Source organism: Amia ocellicauda, chromosome 17, assembly GCF_036373705.1.
Source record: "Amia ocellicauda isolate fAmiCal2 chromosome 17, fAmiCal2.hap1, whole genome shotgun sequence".
Taxonomy (NCBI): Eukaryota; Metazoa; Chordata; class Actinopteri; order Amiiformes; family Amiidae; genus Amia; species Amia ocellicauda.
Genome location: NC_089866.1, coordinates 21,831,989 through 21,853,597, shown reverse-complemented (window position 1 = coordinate 21,853,597; position 21,609 = coordinate 21,831,989). Strand labels below are relative to the sequence as shown.

Here is a 21,609-nt window from a genome sequence, read left to right as displayed (position 1 = left end):
CAGAAAGAGTAGTATAAAAATATGTATTATATATGGAATGGGCCATAGAAATGAATCGATTTTTGCAACCTCCCCTCCCACAAAATTTAAATCATAACCTCATTAGGTAGTATGACAACACTGTACTGAATGTAAAATTCAAAAGGCACAAATGGTCCTTTTACATTTTTTACAGAGACAACCTTGGACTGAGTGTCTTTGCTTTAAGGGCTCTGCATCATTAATAAGAACTACTGTACTGTAAATCAATATTGAATGTTAGGACTTGAGACTATTCTTTCCCCTTTATTACACAGCTGTGTAAGGAACAGCGGTGACTAATTCTCAAATTGTACATTAAATAAGCCCACGCTGATTTCTGGAAGCAGTCTCTGGAATGTACATTAGTAAAACTCCTACTCATTAGTATTCAAGCCAGTAACAGATAAAACACATTGTAAATTCAACATTTTTTTCCTCTTCGCAGCAGTGTTGTCCATTCTTATGGCACTGTAGTCTGACGGATCTGACGGATATTTGTCTTAAAACTTCTAAGGGGAAGAACCTTTTTTCCAACTGCACAGAACTATCCATAAAGGCCATTTTGCTTTAAGATGTTCAATCAATGACTTTGCAATCAAACTGCATCTGAATGGATCTCTCTCTCCTTTGAATAAGCATAGAAAACCAATGCAAAATAGGTTTTGACATGTTAATCATCCTTTTGGGTTTAAATACATATTACAGAACTATTTAAATGAACAATTTTAATAATCTATTAAAATACCATTATCAGAAATGCAATATAAATGTCCCTGATTGCAAAATCCATTTACTATTAATGGAACACATGGAATGCTTCATTAAAGCAGTCCAGCAGAGGTTTTATAATGTAGCTAAGTGCATATAAAGCAGCAAGGTGTCAAATAATCATTAAAGCATTGTTTTATATATATTGATATTTTTTTAAGATTGTCTTTGTACTTGGGTGCAAAATTTGTACCTTGATTCTTAGAGGGAGATGTAAAACTGAGGGCTTTATATAGGCGACTCTACAAAAGCAATTTTTGATGCCATCATCTCTGGCCAATTGTTTGTCTTGAAGTATCTCCTAAATTATGTTATTGTTATTGTTCTATCCACAACCCAGGAAGTAATAAAAATGACTTGCTTATAGCTGCATGCCTTCTGCCACGTTCTCTCATCTCCTTACATCATGTTGTCCCCAGATGTTTTGGTCACCTCTTACTGTCTGTGTCATGTGATTCATCTGGGCTTTAAGTACACTATGTAGACAGTCTCCTACTGACAGGAAATGCAGGGATGCCTTAGCTGTTATTTTGGTTGGATGCTTTCATAAAAATGCTTGAGACATGGGGAGCACGATTCTCATCTACAGTTACACATGTTGCTGGAAGAGAGCCTCCATGACAATGAAAGATGATTTATCAGACTTTTCACAGGTCGGTGTTTAATTTGACAGTGTCTTGCTTTATTAAGGCACAGGAATAAGGTCTCTTTCAAACACTGTAGCGGTCCAGTGTCTGAGCTTGTTGATCTTTTCTTTTCTTTAAACGCATTATGAAAAATTAAAACAATTGCAAGAAGACAAGGACAATACCCAAAATATTTGTTTGTACTTTGGTACATCTTCTAAAAGGGGTTTCTTACTAGGTAAGGTAAGGCACTGAGCTGTGTCTGATTTGTAGTTCTTTGTCTTGATATTTGTTTCAAAGACAGTTGCGCAATGTATTATTCAAAATCTAAATGTGAAAAATGACCAGGCAAGACTGTATTGTTGGCTACTTTGGCTACTTATCCAGCCTGTATATACTTTTCTGAGGAGCACAAAGTTTATATAGCTTGGACACATGGCATGCAGCTGTGTAATCACACCCAAATGTGAGCAAACAAGACTCCTATTAGTTTCGGAGTGTGAATTCAGCTGCAAGTGAGTGCTAATTAATTTTGTACAGATAGCAAGTATTTTCACAGCATGGTGAAAATGTAAGCTACAACTCTGTGATTTTTTTGGCAATTTACAGATTAATTTATTCAGCTTTTTTTGTCTTCTCATTCTTCCCCAGCTCAAACCACCATTGTGGGCCTGTTCTATCACACCATGCATAATTACTACAAGCAAATCGACCCGCTCAGTACAAAGTAAGTTCTGTCATCATTACATACATCAAAGCGTAGAAATCAATAACAGTGACTTAATCATTTTCATGTGTGAGTATAAAATACCATTACTGTAAATACCATACCATGCACACCCAAAGGTGGATTACAGCCAACACAATTAAAGTACAAATATTAATATAAATACCACCAGTACGAGTTCCACCCGTGTCTGAAGCTTACAGATAATCTTGTTTCCTTTTTGGAATATGTGCATCACTTGTTTCGCTCTTAAATTCTCAGTTTTCTCAGTGCTCTTCCAAAGACAAGATAAACCCTGACATAAATATTTATCATGTTTTGATAGTTTTAAGATGGACACTGTAAATTACATGTCTGGCATTCATCTGTGCTTTTGCGTGTATAATAAATCCTTTTATATGCACTGGGTTGCCAAAGATAACCTATTCACCAACAGTGCAAATATGATTTAGGGGCAATTTAAGTTAGAGGCATCCTTATGCTCTTGTAATATGTAGATTTGCTTCTGCTATAATTTGGACCCTAGTAATGACATTTTATTGTTTTAAAAATATTTATGATATTGCAAAGCATTACTAACATTTGTTTCTTCACTTCTATTTCATACAGTGATTCAGCTAGCAGCGTATCTGAAGCATCAGTAATATAAACTGTACAATAATGAAATACACTAAAATCGATTTTCAATAATACACACATACGCTGAGAAGCAGTGGAACGGGCGAAAAGCAATCATAAAAAGATGTATATTGTCTTCTATACTTTGCTAGATAACAGCTTGCAGTTGATCTCCTGTTATTCTCACATATGTAATCGAATGCACACAATTTCTGGGAGATACTGAGCAATGTTTGCAGGGGGATAGTAATTTATTTGTTTGTCCTACAAGATATGGAATGCAACATATATGGAGATGGCTCTTGTAAATATGACGTGGGTTGTGCTGTTGGAGGGGTTACAATGCTAATTTACATCCACACCTCGTAAACTGATTAGCTGGCAACTCCATTTAGTGTGACGGGTGCGATAGTTGAGCAATAAATTGCAGAGGAAGTGCAGTGTGATGGATGAGCAGAAATATGTTAGGAAGAATAACAGTTGAACCTGAAGATGCAGGCCAAAGTAAATAGCCAAAGGAAATGAAGGCTATATAGTAACAGTAGGCAGGTGAATTCTTTATGCCTTTATGTAATAGATTGTGTGGATATGAAAGAAGTGCCCCCTGGTATTATTTAGGCAATAGAGTTTTTAGTTTTGTTCCTTTTACAACCAACCCTAGTGACCCTGGTAAACTAATGTTTTTATTTGTGTTGTGGTCTCTGTAGGATTAACGAGGCTGCTGATTATAAAGACTACAAGATCCAAGTGACCAGTTACCTCATCTCCCTGAAGGTGGAGCCCCCACCTGCTCTGTCCATCAACCTCTCTGGGTCTCCCGTCATCAAAATTGTCCTCACACACTTACTGGTAAGTGATGGTTTGCTGCATTATTGAATTGATGTAGTTTTGTTTTTGCTGTACATCTATTAAACATATTAAATATAGTCTTGGGATCCTCATCTTCATCAGCCTATATCGATCCACTGCTGGATGGAGGCCTCCCCAAGATGATTCCACTTGTTTCGATGTACAGTTCTCTTTTGCATGTCACACCAGCAAATCTTATTTCCTCCCCCACCTTTCTCGTGATGATGTTGAGATCTATGGGAACTTAGCTCTACAGTGCAGCAGGTATTTCACGTTCTGCCCTTTCTGGGATTCAGTCGTTTGAGCAATTACGAATATTTGGTAAGAAGTATTTTCTGCACATGAGAACATAAGGCAGTTTCAGAACATAAGGAGACAATTTGGCTCATCAAGCTCATCCAGTTGCGCGTCAATTTTGATCCAAGTGTTTATGAAACATGATGATTCAGCATGCACAACATGGATGGGTAATTTAATCCACACCCCTTACTTTGTGCGTACAATGACCTCTTTCAGAACCTAGTATTTATTCACAAATCCTTTTTCTTTTTGACTAGGTTAAAGACGTTCTATATTTGTAATGCAGAGTTCCTGGTTTTGGTCTAAAGGACTCCCTGCAGTATCTGGTTTTCTTTCCAGCTCAACTCCTAATTACTTATGGAACCTTTAATTAAATAATTTTCATAATTAGATATTTTAAAATGCCTTCAGAAATAGGTGTACTGTTGCCAAGGAATTTCACTTACAGAAAGATTTGAATTCTGACCCCGACTTGTGTCATGGAAATTTGGTATCTAGCCACCTCTTAATAGGTTAATTGACGCTCTGACACTAGGGTGACTGGTACACTGTGAAACCATTTCATGACAGGCTGTGGGTTTTGTGTGGGGCCAATTGCATTGATTCCACATAACTGGACATTGTCAAAGTATAGCTAAATAAAGTGACTTCGGAAACGCAGCACTTAATACAGATGTAACGTTAATCACCAGACACTTTTTAGCAATGTAACTGGAAGCAGGGAAATAATATGTTATCTGAGCAATCGTTTAATTAAAAGGGATTAATTAGCCTAAGTAATTAAGATTTTAACAAATGAAAGACCTCAAGGATCAGGACTGATGAATCCTCTTTGAAAGGAGTAGTGCTAATGTTATTCTATTTCAGATAATTAAAATCCAAGTTTCTAATCATCAGCTTGATAAGTATTCTTTATTTCATTTTTATAATTTATCACAATTTATACCTTTATGAGAGTATCAATACAATGGCTTTGAAATGTGAAAATGAAACGAAAATATGCTGAATTATCAAACCGACAGTGGTAGCCTTTCTAATCCATGTAGGTTATGATTGGTGGCGTCGGAGCTGCTCAAATAAGACTGCAAGTGCCTCTTCCCTCTCATATTTCTTGTCTGCTTGTGACCCTCTGCAGGTGTGATAGTGCACTTGCTTTGAATTAAACAAAAGATCCAGTTGCTCTGCAAGACCAGGATTGGAAACCACAGGGCTACTGAATGAAAATCATTTCACTTACATATGGCATTCTCTGCTTGACTTTCTTTCTTTTTTTAGCCGTGTTTTTACGACACTCTGATCATGTATTAGAGGAATAATATCCCTCACGGACAAAAGCCTGTTCGTGTCCAAAAGCATGTTTTCTTGGGTACTTGCCAGCATTCTGAATGGAAATCTATTTTTAATAATACCCTTGATCTCCATGTTTATTTTTTTCTTTATTAACGAAACATGTGGTATACAAAAAAATGTAATTATCGAAATTTGAACCTTGGGTTCTCTTAAAAGCAGAACATTATTTCACTTTATGGACAGCATACTCTTTTGCTTTGATAGTCATTATGGCTGGGATTTAGCAAAGGATGTGTGTAGTTGCCAGTTTTCCATGGGAAATGCTCTCAAAAATTTAAATGAATACCAATGATTCGAGCGTCTTAATAAAACATGTATGGCACTGGTTAACCTACGCTTAATAGTGGATCGCAGCAATCCTCCAACCTGGACATGTTTTTCATTGTTCTTGAGTTACACACATCCAACATGTGTATATATATATATATATATATATATATATATATATATATATATATATATATATATATATATATATATACAGCTCTGGAAAAAATTAAGAGACCACTCCACGTTCAGAAAACAATGTTAAGTGGTCTCTTAATTTTTTCCAGAGCTGTATATATTTTGTGATTTAATTTATTTTATTGTGGATTTCAGTATTATATATTACAGCCTGGCCTACATGAACAATCTTACTGAAATACAACAAAGAAAAGAGGAACCAACATAAACTGTGGATTTATATGAAGACATATGAATTAACTTGTATCTGGCTACAAAGTCACTTTCCCAGCAGCCTTTTCTTTTTCATCACTCCTCCATCCAGTAGCTCTCTGGTCCATTCCACCTAGTGGGTGGGTGGTTCTGCAGGCCTCATCCCCTTGACCATCGTTCCCTTAGTCAAGCAAGTCTAGGCCAAAATGAACTATATTTACATACGTCTATGTTGTACATTGTCTTATCTCCTGAACGCTAATCAAAACAGCAGTCACAGCAGCATCTAGTCAAGGCATTCTCTCACTAAAATAAAGCATTATATTGCCCTATGTTTTCACCTATTCAGTCCATACAGTACTACTGAATATTAATAAGGGGAAAAATTCTGATCTGCTATTATTTTCATTATTTTGATAAAGTATGACTGAATCAAGAGCTGGATTAATTCAATTATTCTGCAGAGGATACAGTATATTTCAATCCTGTTAAATACTTGACATATTAAATAAATTTGTGTTAGTATTGCATTGGCTTAAAAAAGAAAAAGGGAAAAGTATCTAGTGATTTTAATAGACAAATCATTGAAATAAAGTACGGCCTTCTTTCTACTAACTGCAAGAAATACTCAGCTGTAGATACAGTCCATTTCACTGTGCACAAATGCTTTTCCAGCTACAGCAGCTTCCAGGCAGAAAATATTCAGTTACTATTAAAATAAATTGACATCAAAAGACTTTTTTGTAAAGAGACATTTTCAGAACTGAATGAAAACCATTCTGCTTAGCTAACCCATCCCAGCTTATTTTGTTATACTTTCCGCAGAACAAGAAATGTTTACTTTGTAATTACCCAGCATTATCCTTGTCAAATGATTATTGTGTTTGTTTTACCAGACACCTATCTCCTTTCTTAGTTTGAATGCCAGAGAATTTGTCCTTTTTTGGATTGTTGCAGATGCATACCAGCACACTTGACTGTTGGCAGTGATTTTAATGGGACTGAGTTATTAGTCTGTGCATTGCTTTTGAAATGAACAAAATCCTGATTAAAGCTGCTGCAATATAAAAAAAAAAATAGTGATTGTGCACCTCAAGTCAAAAAGATGACCTAAGTGCTTTAAATACGATGATGCAATTTCAAGTTTCTGGCTTTTACTAGAATTTTGACAATGAATGCTTTCCTCCCCCTAATATGTTCCAATAAGAATAATTTACTAATTAACTTAATCCTCGTCATCTGAAGGTACAGAGTATCTGATGTGAGTCTTGTATTTTCATTGACGTGTATTACACCATCATCGAAAATTGGTTTAGTTTAGTACACATTACAATGGTTTCTTTGAAGAGTGGCATATTAAAGGAACATAGGAGGCATAGGTCAGGTCTCAGGCGGTCCCTGTGTGTTTGGTTTCTTAAGTGACTTTGAGAAGAAAGTTTCTTATGCAATGGTAGAGAAATGCAGAACGCTTACACTTTATTCAAGGACCTGAGGAGCTGGGATATCTTCCGTTTTCCATTTCCACGCAGATCTGAACACAATCCAGGCTGTACAACACCGTCTTTAGGGACTGCACGCTTCACCTTTACCGTATTTCCCAGACGCACTCTGGAAGTTTGTAGCCACTCCTGCCATTCGGTTGTGATATAGGGGATGCGCTGACCTCTTTGGTGTTAACCATCACTGTTTAAGAGACCTAAATCTCAGATGAACAAAAGGGGCTATGGGGTGAGTACATCCAGTTAATTAAAGCTGGAGCGCAATCGTGAAAAGGGAGTTTTGTTTCGGGAGTGCCTTTCTGTCAGCCTGTGCCATTTTTTGCAGACTTTTTCTCCCGCTCCATGGTTACCTCAGCTCGGCCTCTCCCCATTAATAACAGCTAAAAACAACAACCTGTGATCAATCTCAGGCCTTTTCTTTTAATGTCTGATTTCAGGGCAGAGGTATTTGTACTCAGAAATAACCTTTGCAAATGCATTAAGAGAACTTTCCACTGGGATAGCGAAGTGTTGTTCCCTTGAATGTAATTCACACATTTGTAATTTAACACAGAGTCGTTTAGTTGTTTGTATAATTCTGTGTTGTGCTGTACTCTGTAATGATTGCAGCTATCTTGCCCTACACATTGGGGTTAACAGTATCTATGTAATATTAATTAATCCTGTGCATTTTCTGATGTGTTGCTTGATATTTACAACCCCAGGCCTTCCAAACAAGGAGCACACTCTTTAGTCTCTGTGGTGTTTAATGTTTGCGTCAGTTTAAGTTCAGAAATTATTTGAATTGGGTGGACTAAACATGCAGTCCTTTGGAGAATAGACCGCAGCCACAAGAATTTGCCTTAATTGGGGGCTGCGCTGCAGTCTTGCTGAAGGGAAGCCCATGTCTGCATTGTGAGGCGTTGCTATGATGGCCCTGGAATTTGCACTGTGTAGATTTCAATGTGGGAAGACACAGAATGAGAAAGATTCAGCCAACAAAAGATAAAATGGAGATAAAATTGACACGATGGTAGATAATATTAATTTACTGTCAGGCTTTAAATAAGTTAAAATCACAATGGAGGAAGGGGCTGAACAGTAAAACTATCCCTCCACCCAATCCTGAGAACCACTTGTATCAATAGTATGTTATGACTTGTGGAGTTTCTCACGCCTGCCTTTGCATTGTGTTGATTTGATTTTGGCAGCAGCCATGATTAATTATTGTGTGAGGTTTTTTTAAATTTGGGGTGGTGGGTGGGGGCACAGTTAAACATTAATAAATGGAAGAATGGAAATAATGATTTTGGAATAAATGCCTCTGTTGCGCCATATTTCAAATTACAAGATTACAAATACACACATTTTGACAACCAAGGCTTTTCTTTACAGCCTAATAAATGTACTTGAATTGGAAAACAAATCATGGGAATTGTAAAGGATCTGTCTAATGCATTTTCTTTGTAAACCCCAAGCTGTAAACCCCATTCATAGTAATACTGAACACGGTGCATTGATGATTGGGGATGGTGCCTCTTTATATCTATATCAGTTGTCCAACATCTTTTGGTCACTTAATCGATGTTATATTTCATTGGCTTTCAAGACAAAAGTTAAAACGATTGAAACAAACAAAGTAAAAGGTTGGTGTTCAAGTAAGAGTAAAAGTCTGGTGGCTTATATTTTTCCTTTCTCTAACCTCCTGTCATCATTACACTTTATGATATACTTGCAGCATTCATTAAAAAAGATAAATGTCTTTTGAATGTATGGGCTTTTCTTGTCCAGGTTTTACAAATGGAATGGTGTGTTTAAAAAAAAAAGCCATTTATAAAAAGCACTAGGTATAAGCGCGTCGTTGAACTAAACTCTGTTGGTTTTTTAACGAGCCCAGCCAAAGTTAGTATCAGTAATTTATACCACAATAATAACCAGTCTCAACTGCCAGTGGCTTTTTATAACTCTCAGAACACACCCAAATCCTGTGGGAAAAACGCACTCTCACTTTGAGTAGTGAACTGATCAATTGCAGATGGAAGTCTGGCACTAGAAACTGTTTCCCTGCCAGGAATTGTGCACCGAAAATCTGGAAGTGAAAAGAGCAATCTGGCCCCGTTGGTAATGGTGCTGTAATTTGACTTAGAAAAATCAGCTGCATTAATATCACTCTACTGCTAGATGCGGGGAAGTGCCCAGAGGTCAGGGCTACCGCTAAATGTTGTTCTATCAGTTTATTAGACTGTGTGCTGTTGCATAGATGACAGGTGTGACATTTTCACAGAATTCAGTCGCAGCGCTCTATTATTTTTGGGAGCGCTTGCTTTCTCTCCTCGTTATGGAACACTGTGGCATTATTTTCTTCTTCTCATTACTACAGTAAACTGAATTTGGCACTTCCTAACTTAACACAAACCTGTATATTAAATCAGAGCCTCATTTGGAGTCATTTTTCTGCTACATCTGTGGCAATTGAATTTGATCGGTAACATTCCACACTGTCACTGCCACAGGGCTGCAAATATGATTTTTAACTGCAGGCTGTGTCTTACCTCCCTTTAATTCAAATCTGCCTTGTGGATCTGGTAGGGCAATATTTCCTATGTTACTGAACGTATTGGAGAGACAAAAAACATACAAAAGAGAACTGTTCTCTGTTATAGAGCGCAGGCCCACACTTGGTGTTAATGATTGATGCAATACTTTTAAAAATGACTGAATTTACGCTGTGCCAATATTCCATAGGAATTTTTGCAGAGCAGTGAGAGAGGCCGGTCTCTGCGGTCTGGTCCTGAGTCACCAGTTAGTTAATCTCAGAAGGGCTCTACGAGGATGAGATCAAGACTGGGCTCAGTATGTTTGACACCATGAACCACAACTACACTCCCAGCTTCGTGATATTTTTGGAGGCATAGGTATAATAGGTAAACCAAGTAATAAGTCTTCCAAATCAGGACTTCAGAACGTTTGAATTTTAAGCTATCTGATATGTTAGTGATCGTATAAAGTAGAAAAGTGTCCAGGAAGATGCACTACCAAGATGACATAACTATTTGGCTTCTAGCACCTGAATTAATCCCTGGTTTGTATTCGTCCCACTTTTTCTTCTTCTGCACTTCACTACAGATAACCACTACCTTTCTGGTGTGTTTGTGCGATCCCACACAGCACAGCTGCATGGCTTACATTTCCCCAGAAAGCATGACTTCATCTGGACCTGTGTGTTCTGGTCAAATGTTCTGATAATTTAAGACCTCCTTTCATATTCAATGTCTTTCATTTTCATCTCCCCTTGTATGACATTATCAGTGGATTTTTCAAATTGGGGACGAAACGGAATCCCTTTTAATGGGTATCTTGCTGTGAAATGTGTGTTGAAAGATTGAAGAGTGACAATAGCTTTTCTTTCTTTCATTTCATTTTTTTCTTCGGGGGGCGGGTGTCCGAGCTGTACCACAACATTGATTTTCACTTAAGAAGGAAATTTGAAAGAATTGTTTCACATGTCAGACATGTGGGAATAAAATATCTTGTTTTTTATAGAAAACTTAGCTTTGATAAACAGTTTCTTGGGGAAGATGATGCATGCGGTTTCAACTTTTCAGACAGTATAGACCGCAATGGGTTATTCATGCAACCGAACTAAAATGAAACCCTCAAACAAGTAATTTAATAGCTTTTCTTATGTGTTGGGCAAAATCTTAAGCGCCTTTTATTTATTTTTATACTGAGTAAAATCAAAATGAGAAAACTGAATATGTGTGTAATTCTCTAGTAATCTGAAAACAAATTAGATTGTAATAATGAAATGTATTAGCAGCTGCAGCACTGTTTTTGTCTTGCTACCTCTGTTAACATATAAAGCCTGTTTACATTGTACACTGAAATGAGGTTTGTCAAGGAAGGGGGTATTTATTTCCCTATACTGAGGAGATAAAAATGAATACCCTTAAAATTATACCCTATGTGGCCTTGTCCCTAATTATAGACATGCTATAAGACATTTGAAGAGAAAAAACATTAAAATAAAAGGATGGAATTCTGACTTTTTTGTGTGGATAAATATTCAAAAAGGCATAGAGCAAGAACCTTACAAATTTAGAACCCAGGCGCACTTTATATAGATCTTAGCCTTCCTAAAATATACCTAACCACAATGTGGTGATGAGCCACATGCCAGAGAACCTCATAATGCCTTTCATGTCAGATGACACACATTAGTTTTTGGCAAACCGTGTCGTAATATGCCATCTGAGACAACTAACATCAGTGTGAGAAATAATACTCTTCCTCTCCTTTGTTTCTCTCTTTCTGTTCCATTCTTTATATCTATACAGAGTGCAGATGCTCTGTGTTACTTCAAGGTTATTTATTAAGGGGTTATTAGACAAGCTTCTGCTGAAGGTTTACTTAAAATGTCTTTGACGTTATTATATTGCACGGGGAATTGAAAAACACACAGTCTACAGTAGTAACGGCTTTAGTGTTTGGCATGGTATCATAACCCTTCTAGGGAAGTCTTTCTGTGTAACAAAACTGGTTACCTTTTCAAATTTGCTTGTCGTGGTTGGAAAAGTAAACATTACGTGCTTGTTTTTCTGCTTCAGAATAATTGTATTGTGTTTTGTTCACCAATACCTCATAATACGTAATGCCTGACTGACAAAATAATTTTATAATAATGCTTTTTAAATACAACTTAGACAACTGGGATGTTTTCTGCATCCCTATTTGTTGAGGTATTGAAATGTACTACTGCCTGAACCACCCTTTTTGCTTTTAGCTTTTCCACTTATTCTGAAAGTACACGCAGTTCACAATAAAAACTTAACTGGGTTTATGTTTGGCTGGAGGTTTCAAGATGTGAATGGAAAACTTTGCCATTACAGACCCTTGAGAGTCTGTTATGCCACACCTGTGCCATAGACGTTTACTTCCAATGTTACAGTGTATCCCGGCAGAAACAGAGATTGATTCTGTTTTGTGTTTTTTCAAGGCACTTGTGGGGAGTGGACGTCAGTGCTGAGAATGATTTGATATTGTTTTTTGTCTTAATTGTGCTATTCTGCAGAATTGTGGCTTGCTGCAGTAGTAAAGCATATCAGATTATTTTAACCACAAGGGAGGTGTTTTAATACATTAGGATTTGGAAAAATACATTCACATTCCACTTAAGCACTTGGAATATCGAGAGATGTTTAAGCGTGTGCCATTTACCTACCAGCAATGGACCTATTCTAATACTTTATTGGATGTTGTTAGCTAAAGTTAAGTTAATTTTAAGGCAATGGCACTATCTTGCTTATTGTGCCTTTCTGAGGGGTTATTAGTAACCTCTAAGTTTTGCCATATTGTGACCTCAATGGCACTGTGAAATGAGTACGAATAACTCAAGGCTGCCAGTGTTTCCCAGCTGGAGCCTGGGCTGGTAGGTTGCATCCTCACATTAGCAGGAGACAGAGAGGGGGTACTCTATTCACAACACTTTAGTGGCACAGGGTCATTCAAATTATGCACAATGCCTTTATTTATGGTCAAGAATGTATGAAGTCATTACAGTTGCTGAATACTGCATGATCTTTGCCTTTAGTATGTAATAATTAACCAGTGCTGTACCAATTATAAATAGGTGTGTGCTAACACGGCCTTGAGAGTTTGAATGTTATATGTCACTTTGATTTTTCTGTATGTGTGCTTTTATTTGTAACATTAATCTAAGGACAATCTGTCATCACCTCAAATCAAGTGGAATCGATACACACAAGCACAGCATGTAACTGCCTGATGACATTTTGGTGTATACACAAATGTTTATAATTAAAACATAATGCTGTGGGGGAAAAAGACGAAATCTTATATTGCAGCTTTTGCCAAGGCCTGCCTGCATCTTTTTATATTGGGATCAAAAGCCATTTACAGAACAGAGGAACACTGTTGAACAAGGTTGTATTGCTGGGCTTTAATTGAGTATAAAAAGCTCTGAGGGTTTGCACTTGTGCACCTTCTCTAATTGAAAGTTGAAGTTATTTTTAAGGGTTGTTTAAAGATCGCTCTTGTTAATAAACTCACATAAATAGTTGAGGTGGTTTATGGGTCTTGGCAAAAGGACAATAAAAGGGCACCAAGGTGAAACGATCAACAGAACTACAGCTGTTTTCATTGAAACTGTTTTTCATTGAAATTATTGTTATTGATTCTATGGATGCTTTTGAACAGCTGAAGGAATTTCTACACTGGATCAGTTAAGATATTAAAATTAACATGCTTACTGTTTCACTTACCTATTTTTGTGTGTCTAGTTACTTTGTTTCCTATTTCAGCTTAGCGTTTTACCTTCATGTTCTCTTCACATCTGTCTCCATTTGTCTGTGACAAGACCTTTAAAGTTGTTAAACCTCATAGGACCATTATAAATTCACAAAAGTCTGCAACACCTCTTTAAACAGAGCTGTTTCTAGGTTAGTACCAGGCACATGTTGAACATGCATTGAGGTAAGTACTTCGCACCCACATATTTGTTTAACAAGAATGGTTGTGCGGTGGTTTTTCTGTTTGCAATTGTGTTAGTGCAGGAAAAGAAAAACAAATTGTGGTTGATGTGGGACGCTCAATACATTTAACTAAAGAGGGTGAGAAACCCAGGGCAGATTATGAAATGAAATGTGTTTAGGTGGGGCAGGAATAAGATAAGCGATCCCATTTGCTGCTGCAGGAATTGGAATTGCATTCATGCATAATTTTTTCCGAAAAAAGAAGTTAATGAAGATTATCTCACATAGAGTTAATCCAATTTTCCAATTAAGAAATGGGAAAAGAAAACCGGTGTACACCGTTTGCCAGGCTTTGAAATTCTGTTTTTGTTAGAAATTGGACCACAGAGCCTAAAGATTAAATCTAAAACGATTGCCAAGCCCCAATTACCACATTCGCATTCCTTCAACCATTAGCTCACTGTCCCAGGGGACTCCAAATCAGATTTAAGGAATTACATGGAAAAAGTGAGTTATAGTCAAATAAAACACTTTAAGACAGTAGGGAGTCTCGGTCCTATTTTGTACAATATCATAATCACCTTCAGAAAATGAATGATAAGCTGTTCTGTTCTGATCTCGTTAGTGTGATGGCCGGTTCTGATGTGTGTAGCTCTCTGTGCTGGTTGAGTAATACTTTTTTGATTTGAGCCAAAAAAAAAAAAAAAAAAATCGGAGCAGATCTGAAACCACCCGTCTGAAGCCACCCGTTTAATAGAACCAACCTCCAACAATGCAGGAATTGGTCTCGCTGATTTACTTCTAAAATCGCAAAAGGGGGCCATGACTGCTGCAGCCAACCGTTTCTCATTATGATTTGTGACGCAGCTTCAAAGTTCCTCACGATAATTAAGCATCTCATGGCTCTTCACTGCTAGGATCCTAATTAGACCACTATGGCTAGTACGCTACTGTATGCTGATCAGTTTTACGATTTCTTTTGAGGTGCATTGATGATGCCACAGTGCCATCAAAGGATTCTTCGCACTGGTTGATTTCAGGAGCCCTTAATTTAAATTGCACATCAGCCCAATGCTAGTGGCGTTCAGAATGGGTTATAGTGGCAAATCGGAAGAACTTGAATTTATCTCAGTGGATCAACAAGATTTCTCAATTTGTTTTTTACTTGTAGTTAAGAGCTAAAGCACATAACGCTTGTTTACGAAAAAAAGCAATTTTGTTGTCAACAGTAAGTTTAAATTCTGCCCTTCAATTTAGCAGAGCGGGGACACAGTGGGTTCTGCTGAATTATGTAGAAGGTGCGCGGTGTTAAGTCACAGAAGGTGGAACCCTTTACATCCAGCCAGGGTTTCAAAAAGTGAAGTGGAGTGCCCTAGATTCATGTGAGCTACTCTCTTCTGAATAGGAATCACAGTTTAGGTCAAAGCACAGCAATTTCAGGGGAAATGGTTTTGATGCTGGATTTTGACAGTTCCCCTGGTTTAACTCAATTCCTCAGGCACAAGAAGATGAAAACATACAACCGGCTGTAAATCAAGTCCCTGGAATCGAATGGTGAACTAATTTAAAAATGATTCAGGCTGGAGGCTATTACAGTTTTCTTAAAGCTGTGAAAACTCTTTATGCAGAAACAGGTATGGATGGTCGGTAATTACAATTAATTATGTGTTGTGTTTGCAGAGTGCTGATCATAATGGCCATGCAGGCAACCAAAGCAATGATGTGCATCTCTACTGTGCCTTTCTGGATTACAGGTAAATGCCTATAATTTTGCTATTCTTTTAATAATAATAATAATAATGATAATATAAACCTTTAATACAGAAAACATAATTGGATATTAACATATAGAATTAATGCCAAAAGTCTTTTGGACCATATGTTGAGGTGTGAGCAAAATTAATAACAATTTGAGGTGTTTTAGGGTGCTATAAATAAATGATTGAACCATATTACATTATTTGGGTATGCTAGCAATCAATGGTGTTTAATTATATTAGAGGGGTTAAATTACCCTTTAAATAAAATGTAATTCTTAGGGTGCTTTTAAATGACTTAATTATGCTGTCATGAAATGTTGTTGTTTGGCGTGTGTGTAGTGTGTATTGAGCAACAGGACTGCATTTCCTTTTTCCCATTGCCCACTTCCTGCTCCAGAAGTGTGAGGTTATGAAATAAAAGACCTTAAACAACGGCCAGCTAGCCTCTTCATTAGTATAAAGTCCCTTCTAACTAGAGAGTTTAACTGGAGAGCTCTCAGTTTGTCAATCGCCAATTTTAAATTTTGACACATAAAATGGACTAAAAATGGAGCATAGCTCAGGCCACAGCCCCTTTGAAGCGCTCTTCTGTGTCTTGTATTCTCTCAGCTCTGGAGAGGGAAAGTGGTCCAATGAAGGCTGTGTCAGGTCGGGAGGGAACCTCACCTACTCCGTCTGCCTGTGTAATCACCTCACCAACTTCGCCATCCTCATGCAAGTGGTTCCACTCAAAGTAAGCATATTCCCCCCCCCTCTATCTATGACAGAGGATGGCAAAGACTTTGTTATCTCGTTAAAAACTGTTGGCTACACAATATGGACTGCCTTTTCAGAAGTTTTTTATTTTTAATTTCCTGGCATGAGCTGGAGAGACCTTTATAAGAACTGCCTTAGAACTTCTGCTTTATTATCCACCCTTATTTCATAAAAAGCGGTTCCGCTTGGCACAGCACCACCAGTCTTGTTGGTAGGCCCCCGAGTCCCTTTGCTCTGCTTGCTGGATTTACTGTGGACAGTAACAGAGGAAGCATTAGCTAGATGGCACTATTGCTTAATGGTTGCAGTATTCAGTGAATGTGACAAGTCAAAGAACTAAAGAGCAATTATTATTTTTTTATACACATTCTTGGCTAACAGGGTTTTCTACATGAATTATAACTGTAATTTGCCATAATTGGATTTGTATTCTAGGGTTACTACATTGGACTCTGTTTATTCTTATGTTATATGAGCACATTCAGCCTTCCTGAACTACCTTTTTTTGCTTTTTTTAAATTTGCCAATCTTCTCTTAATGCTCTGTAACTTTAGTTTCACATTTTATAGCAACTTGTGCCTTAAGTGCATGCAACTTTAAATTTAGAGTACATTCTTACCTTGCCTAGAAACCGTTTTTTGCATAACATTTATGATGTGTGTGCGTCTGTTGACCATACCCCATACCAGCTTCGTAACACTTTACAGTGATGGCCACAGATTCTGAATTAATGAAGGAATTTGTAGACAGAGCTCCACAAATCACACTTGGCTGTGTGTTGATGTCTGATTGGTTGCAACTTTTACACAACAACAGTTTTTTGCTTCAAAGTCAGGGCTCACACTTTACAATGACTTCCTACAGGTTCCTAATGAATTCATGTTTGGCTACCATGGGGATAACACCTGAATATCACGTGCAGATGCAGTTCCTCTGAGCTCTGATGCTGATCACATGTATAGCAGTGACGGTGAGACTTAGGATCAGGGATAGGGACAGGGTTAATAAGGTTCAGAGCTCAGAGGAAGTGCATGTGATTTTCAGGTGTTAACCCTGTGGTACTCATACATGGATTCATTAGGACTTTGTGGTCATCCTTGTTACCAATCAGACATCAGCACACAGTCCAGTGTTATCTGTGGAGATGTAATAAGGATGCTCGAGATTCTGCAGCATGTGTTGCTCAGATGTTACTTTCCACCGGCACATTTCTGTCACTGGGTCAAGCTATTAGAAGTAGTGGCTCCAACACGGGCCCTGCAGCAGAACACGCTCAATATACACCAAGCTATAGTGGTACCCCAGAGGGCACACTAACACTATGTTTCCATTAAGATCACATTTCTCAATCTGCACTTCTCTCATAAAAGTCACTAAACCTCTGGTTTTTTTTCGTGGCACTGCTTTCATCTGATCAGGCAGTGCGTGCTGTACATCATTTCACACTTTTCCATCACCTGCTGTTTTTCTTGCACTGTAAATTGCTGTGTTTTTTTTCCTCTAAACTTGACGTCATCAGCTACCAAAGGAAAAGGTCTGCGTTGTAAAAAAAAAAGAGAGAAAAAACTGGCTTGCCTGAATTTAATCCCAGATTTTCTGTGCAGCAATGGATGGAAACTGGTGGTCACAGATTAAGGAAAGCTCAGTTTGGGGTATGTGACTGGAAAATGTTTAAGAGCAGCCCACAAAGAAATTGTTTAGAGAACGCAGTAATATATTGTAATATGACATTTTGAATGCTTGTGGACAGAAGTTGTTGAAAGGACAGGGAAATGCTTTGCTTTCCAATTTCTATGAATTAAAAAAAAAAAAATCAGTGTCTATAGAAAGTCAAAATGTTCACCCTTTGTTGCCTTATAGTCTGCAATTAAAATGCATTGCATATATACATATATATATATATATATATATATATATATATATATATATATATATATATATATATATATATTAAATGTATCTACATCTCCTTCCCCACAACTTCCAAGTGAAAAAGCATTACAGAGGCATATAAAAGTTTACCAGGAATCCACATGGAGTAAATTTTAGGCTTTTAAATATTCATCCATCAAATCCATTAAAAGCTTAAATACGATACAGATTTTAATACATACTTTTACTACTACTATTACTACTGCCACCTCTACTGGCTACTACTACTCCTGTTACAACTGATAAATGGACTAATATAACTAGCACTATGACCAAACAAAAGTACAATGACATGACCATTACTGAAATAGGCTACACAAGAGAACAAAATCAGAGGCTCTATTAACGTGGCGTAGTTACTAAAGATTACGACATCCATATGAAAAAGGGAGATCGTGTAAAACTGTATGACTGTGAATCTATTTAATAACTCTCACAGGTGGCAGATAAAAACTAGTCATTGGGCACATGATTTATAATATCCAGCTGTTAAGACCTGCTATGGGTAAGGAAACTTTTTCATAGTCTATCACCCAAATGTGTGCTTGATGCAGTCACAGATGGTGAGGTGAAAAGGTAGATGTATTTTAAATGCGATGTTGGCTGTTGGCTGTTCAACCCAGGCAGGTGTAGTAGCTATTTTTGAAGTTTAGTTTAGAAAAAAGACTGAGCCAAGAGCCTCCAAGACTCTTCTAGTTTCCAGTTGTATTTCTAAGGAAACAGCTGGAATTGAACATTTTGTGGATTGGTCCTGGTTACTGTGTGAAATACCTTTCTTTTTAAAGTGAATTGGAAAGAACAGGTTTATAAAATATATACCTTTTCTGTGCTAAATGGAAATTAAATTATGTGCTGGTTAGTAAGAATTATCTGTTGTGTGGGTAATGCACTCTGTGTTTATCAGGTGTAGATGTATGATGATAACAGTGTGTTATAAAGCTTATATTGTTATATGTGTCTTTCTTAGCTCTTGTATATGTAAAACACAAAAATCAGAAATAAAAAACGAAGGCACCAGAGGCTTTTCTGGTGCTTTAAGTTACAAGTGAATCCAAATGCAAAAGAGACTATACTCCTTCAGTAACCAATAAACAGCCATTTAAATTCACTTCTATTGGTTCGACGCTGCTATAAATCTAAATATGTAAGGAATTCATCATGTGTTACCCTGGTCTGAAAAGATTAGGAAGGCGCTGCCTGTGAGATTGATAAGTGTATAGGGCTGTCTGTGAGATTGATAAGCGTACAGCGCTGTCTGTTTATAGCAGCGCTGTAGCCTCCAACAGACACTTGGATCACCAGAGTGAGACATTTATTTCTAGGTAATAGTACCTGCACTATAAATTCACGTCTTACAATGATCAAGTATGACTTCAGCTCTGAAAACAATTATATACACTTTTGAAGCATTCAGATAGTGCATACAGTGTCATATTCAACTTCTCCAAATGGAAAATGTGTGATTCTATTGTATGTATGTTTGCGGTGATTTGTATACATGCAGCCTGTTTTTCAGAGTGCTTTTTGATAACCGTTATTATCATTGGATAATCTTTATTGACTGCTTGTGAAGTGAATTTAGATATGTTTTCCCACAGACTGTATGAACACAAAATGCTACCAGTATTCTCATGTTTATAGACCATAAATAGCTTATGCTTTGTTCCTAGTGATCCCAGAGATTTTAAAGAAATTGTTTTTGCGTGTGTGCGTTAAGCAAATTAATTCCCCTGCATTTTTCATTTTTATAAATGATGCAAGGTGTCTGCTGCATAAGCTTCAGGCTCTCTTTGGCTTGATTGCCAGCTTGACTTATTTCTTATTTATGTCGCCTTTTCTGTATTTCTTTTATCTGTTTTATCAGGTTTGATTCTGGCATATTCTCTTGGGAGGTTTGCTATAGATACAGAGTGTGTGCTGTTTTTTCTGTAAAAGGGAGACTGAATCACTTTGAAACACTGTCTGCCTAACAACAAGCTTTTAACACAAGCAAGATGGGGAAGTGAATTCAATGTATATCCTATTCATAATAATTACATATATACACTATGTTACACAATATACTGGGACAGCAGAATGCAGCAGCTGTTCCAAATTAAATGAATGTGGTGTATACCTACCTTTGACCTTAATGGCTGCTCCAATCCTATTGATAGCTATTGAGCAATACTGTGCCACTTGTAGCCAAATGAGTCTCTGAAGCCTTTTCCCAATTCATCCAAGAGAGTTTATCCCAGAGATATTCTAAGGGGTTGAGATCAGGAAGCTGAGCAGGACATGAAACAGACTAGCACCCCCCTGTCACACTGACATCTGGCTGACAGGGTATGTTACTGTACTGGTAGACTTCCATGGAGACAGTTCATTGGCTTACATCGTGGGTTTCATATGCCGTGATATAGAAAATAATTTTGAATTGGAATTAATGAGGCTACTTCGATGTTGTGAACAGAAATAATATCCCTTGGGTAATTTTGGAGATTGGAGCATTATTTTGAAAATGTACCCTAGAGAATTGTTCTCTGTTACAGTTAAGCTGTTGTTCGGTTCTCTCAAAGAAAAGAACATTCTCTGGAGACGCTCAAGGTAATCACTGCTTTGAGATTTGATGCTATAATTCGCTAATTTCTAAATTCTAATTAGAGGCTAACTTCATCCTTTCCAAATGTATGTGAACTGTCTTGCAGTTTCTGCAAAGCAGTGATTTATAGATCGTTCTAATTATAAGGGAGCAATCTAAGTTTATACAGGCCTTAACCAAAGTCTTGCGATGTCTAAAAAAGAACAAAACGGACTTTTTAAAATACCAAAGGGAAACCAAAATAAAACTGCCACTAAATCTACAATGCCCCAAAGGAAAAATGCAATATGCATGTTGTTGTTTTTTGGATTGTTTGCATTCAGAGATAGACATGACAATTGATGAATTTTATGATGAGAAGTTACAAAAAGAAACTGTTCAACTGGTCCTGTTTCTGTTTCTTCCGTCTGCATGCATTTCAATCCAGACGCCTGATGCGATCGTTGTGTTTTTCTAGGCAGGGCTATTAATCACTTCAACGAGGAGTCTTAGATCTGAAAATCTGGACAAACTCCAGCATATTGGGGATTTGAAGCAGGATGCTCAAGCCAGATTGAAGCGCACCATGTTCAGCTTGCAGTAGATGATTGACAGTCCTTTACCTAAACGCATGTAGTTTGTCCAAGTGTGCCGCATGGTGTTTGTTATGGGGTTGGTTGTCAGTTGCTCCTGTGCTTTTCTGTGCTTGTCTGTGT

At 37.3% G+C, this 21,609-nt stretch overlaps 1 protein-coding gene across 3 annotated transcripts in view; it reads left to right on the top strand.

The window, feature by feature from the left end:
* The window catches only part of adgrd1 (adhesion G protein-coupled receptor D1), a 73,902-nt gene that overhangs the window by 15,572 nt on the left and 36,721 nt on the right, over positions 1-21,609 (top strand). For all 3 annotated transcript variants that reach the window (XM_066689537.1, XM_066689535.1, XM_066689534.1), the window contains 4 exons: positions 2,067-2,142; positions 3,468-3,609; positions 15,566-15,639; positions 16,255-16,378. In XM_066689537.1, coding sequence (XP_066545634.1) covers positions 2,067-2,142; positions 3,468-3,609; positions 15,566-15,639; positions 16,255-16,378 — 416 coding nt within the window. The remainder of the gene's footprint in view (positions 1-2,066; positions 2,143-3,467; positions 3,610-15,565; positions 15,640-16,254; positions 16,379-21,609) is intronic.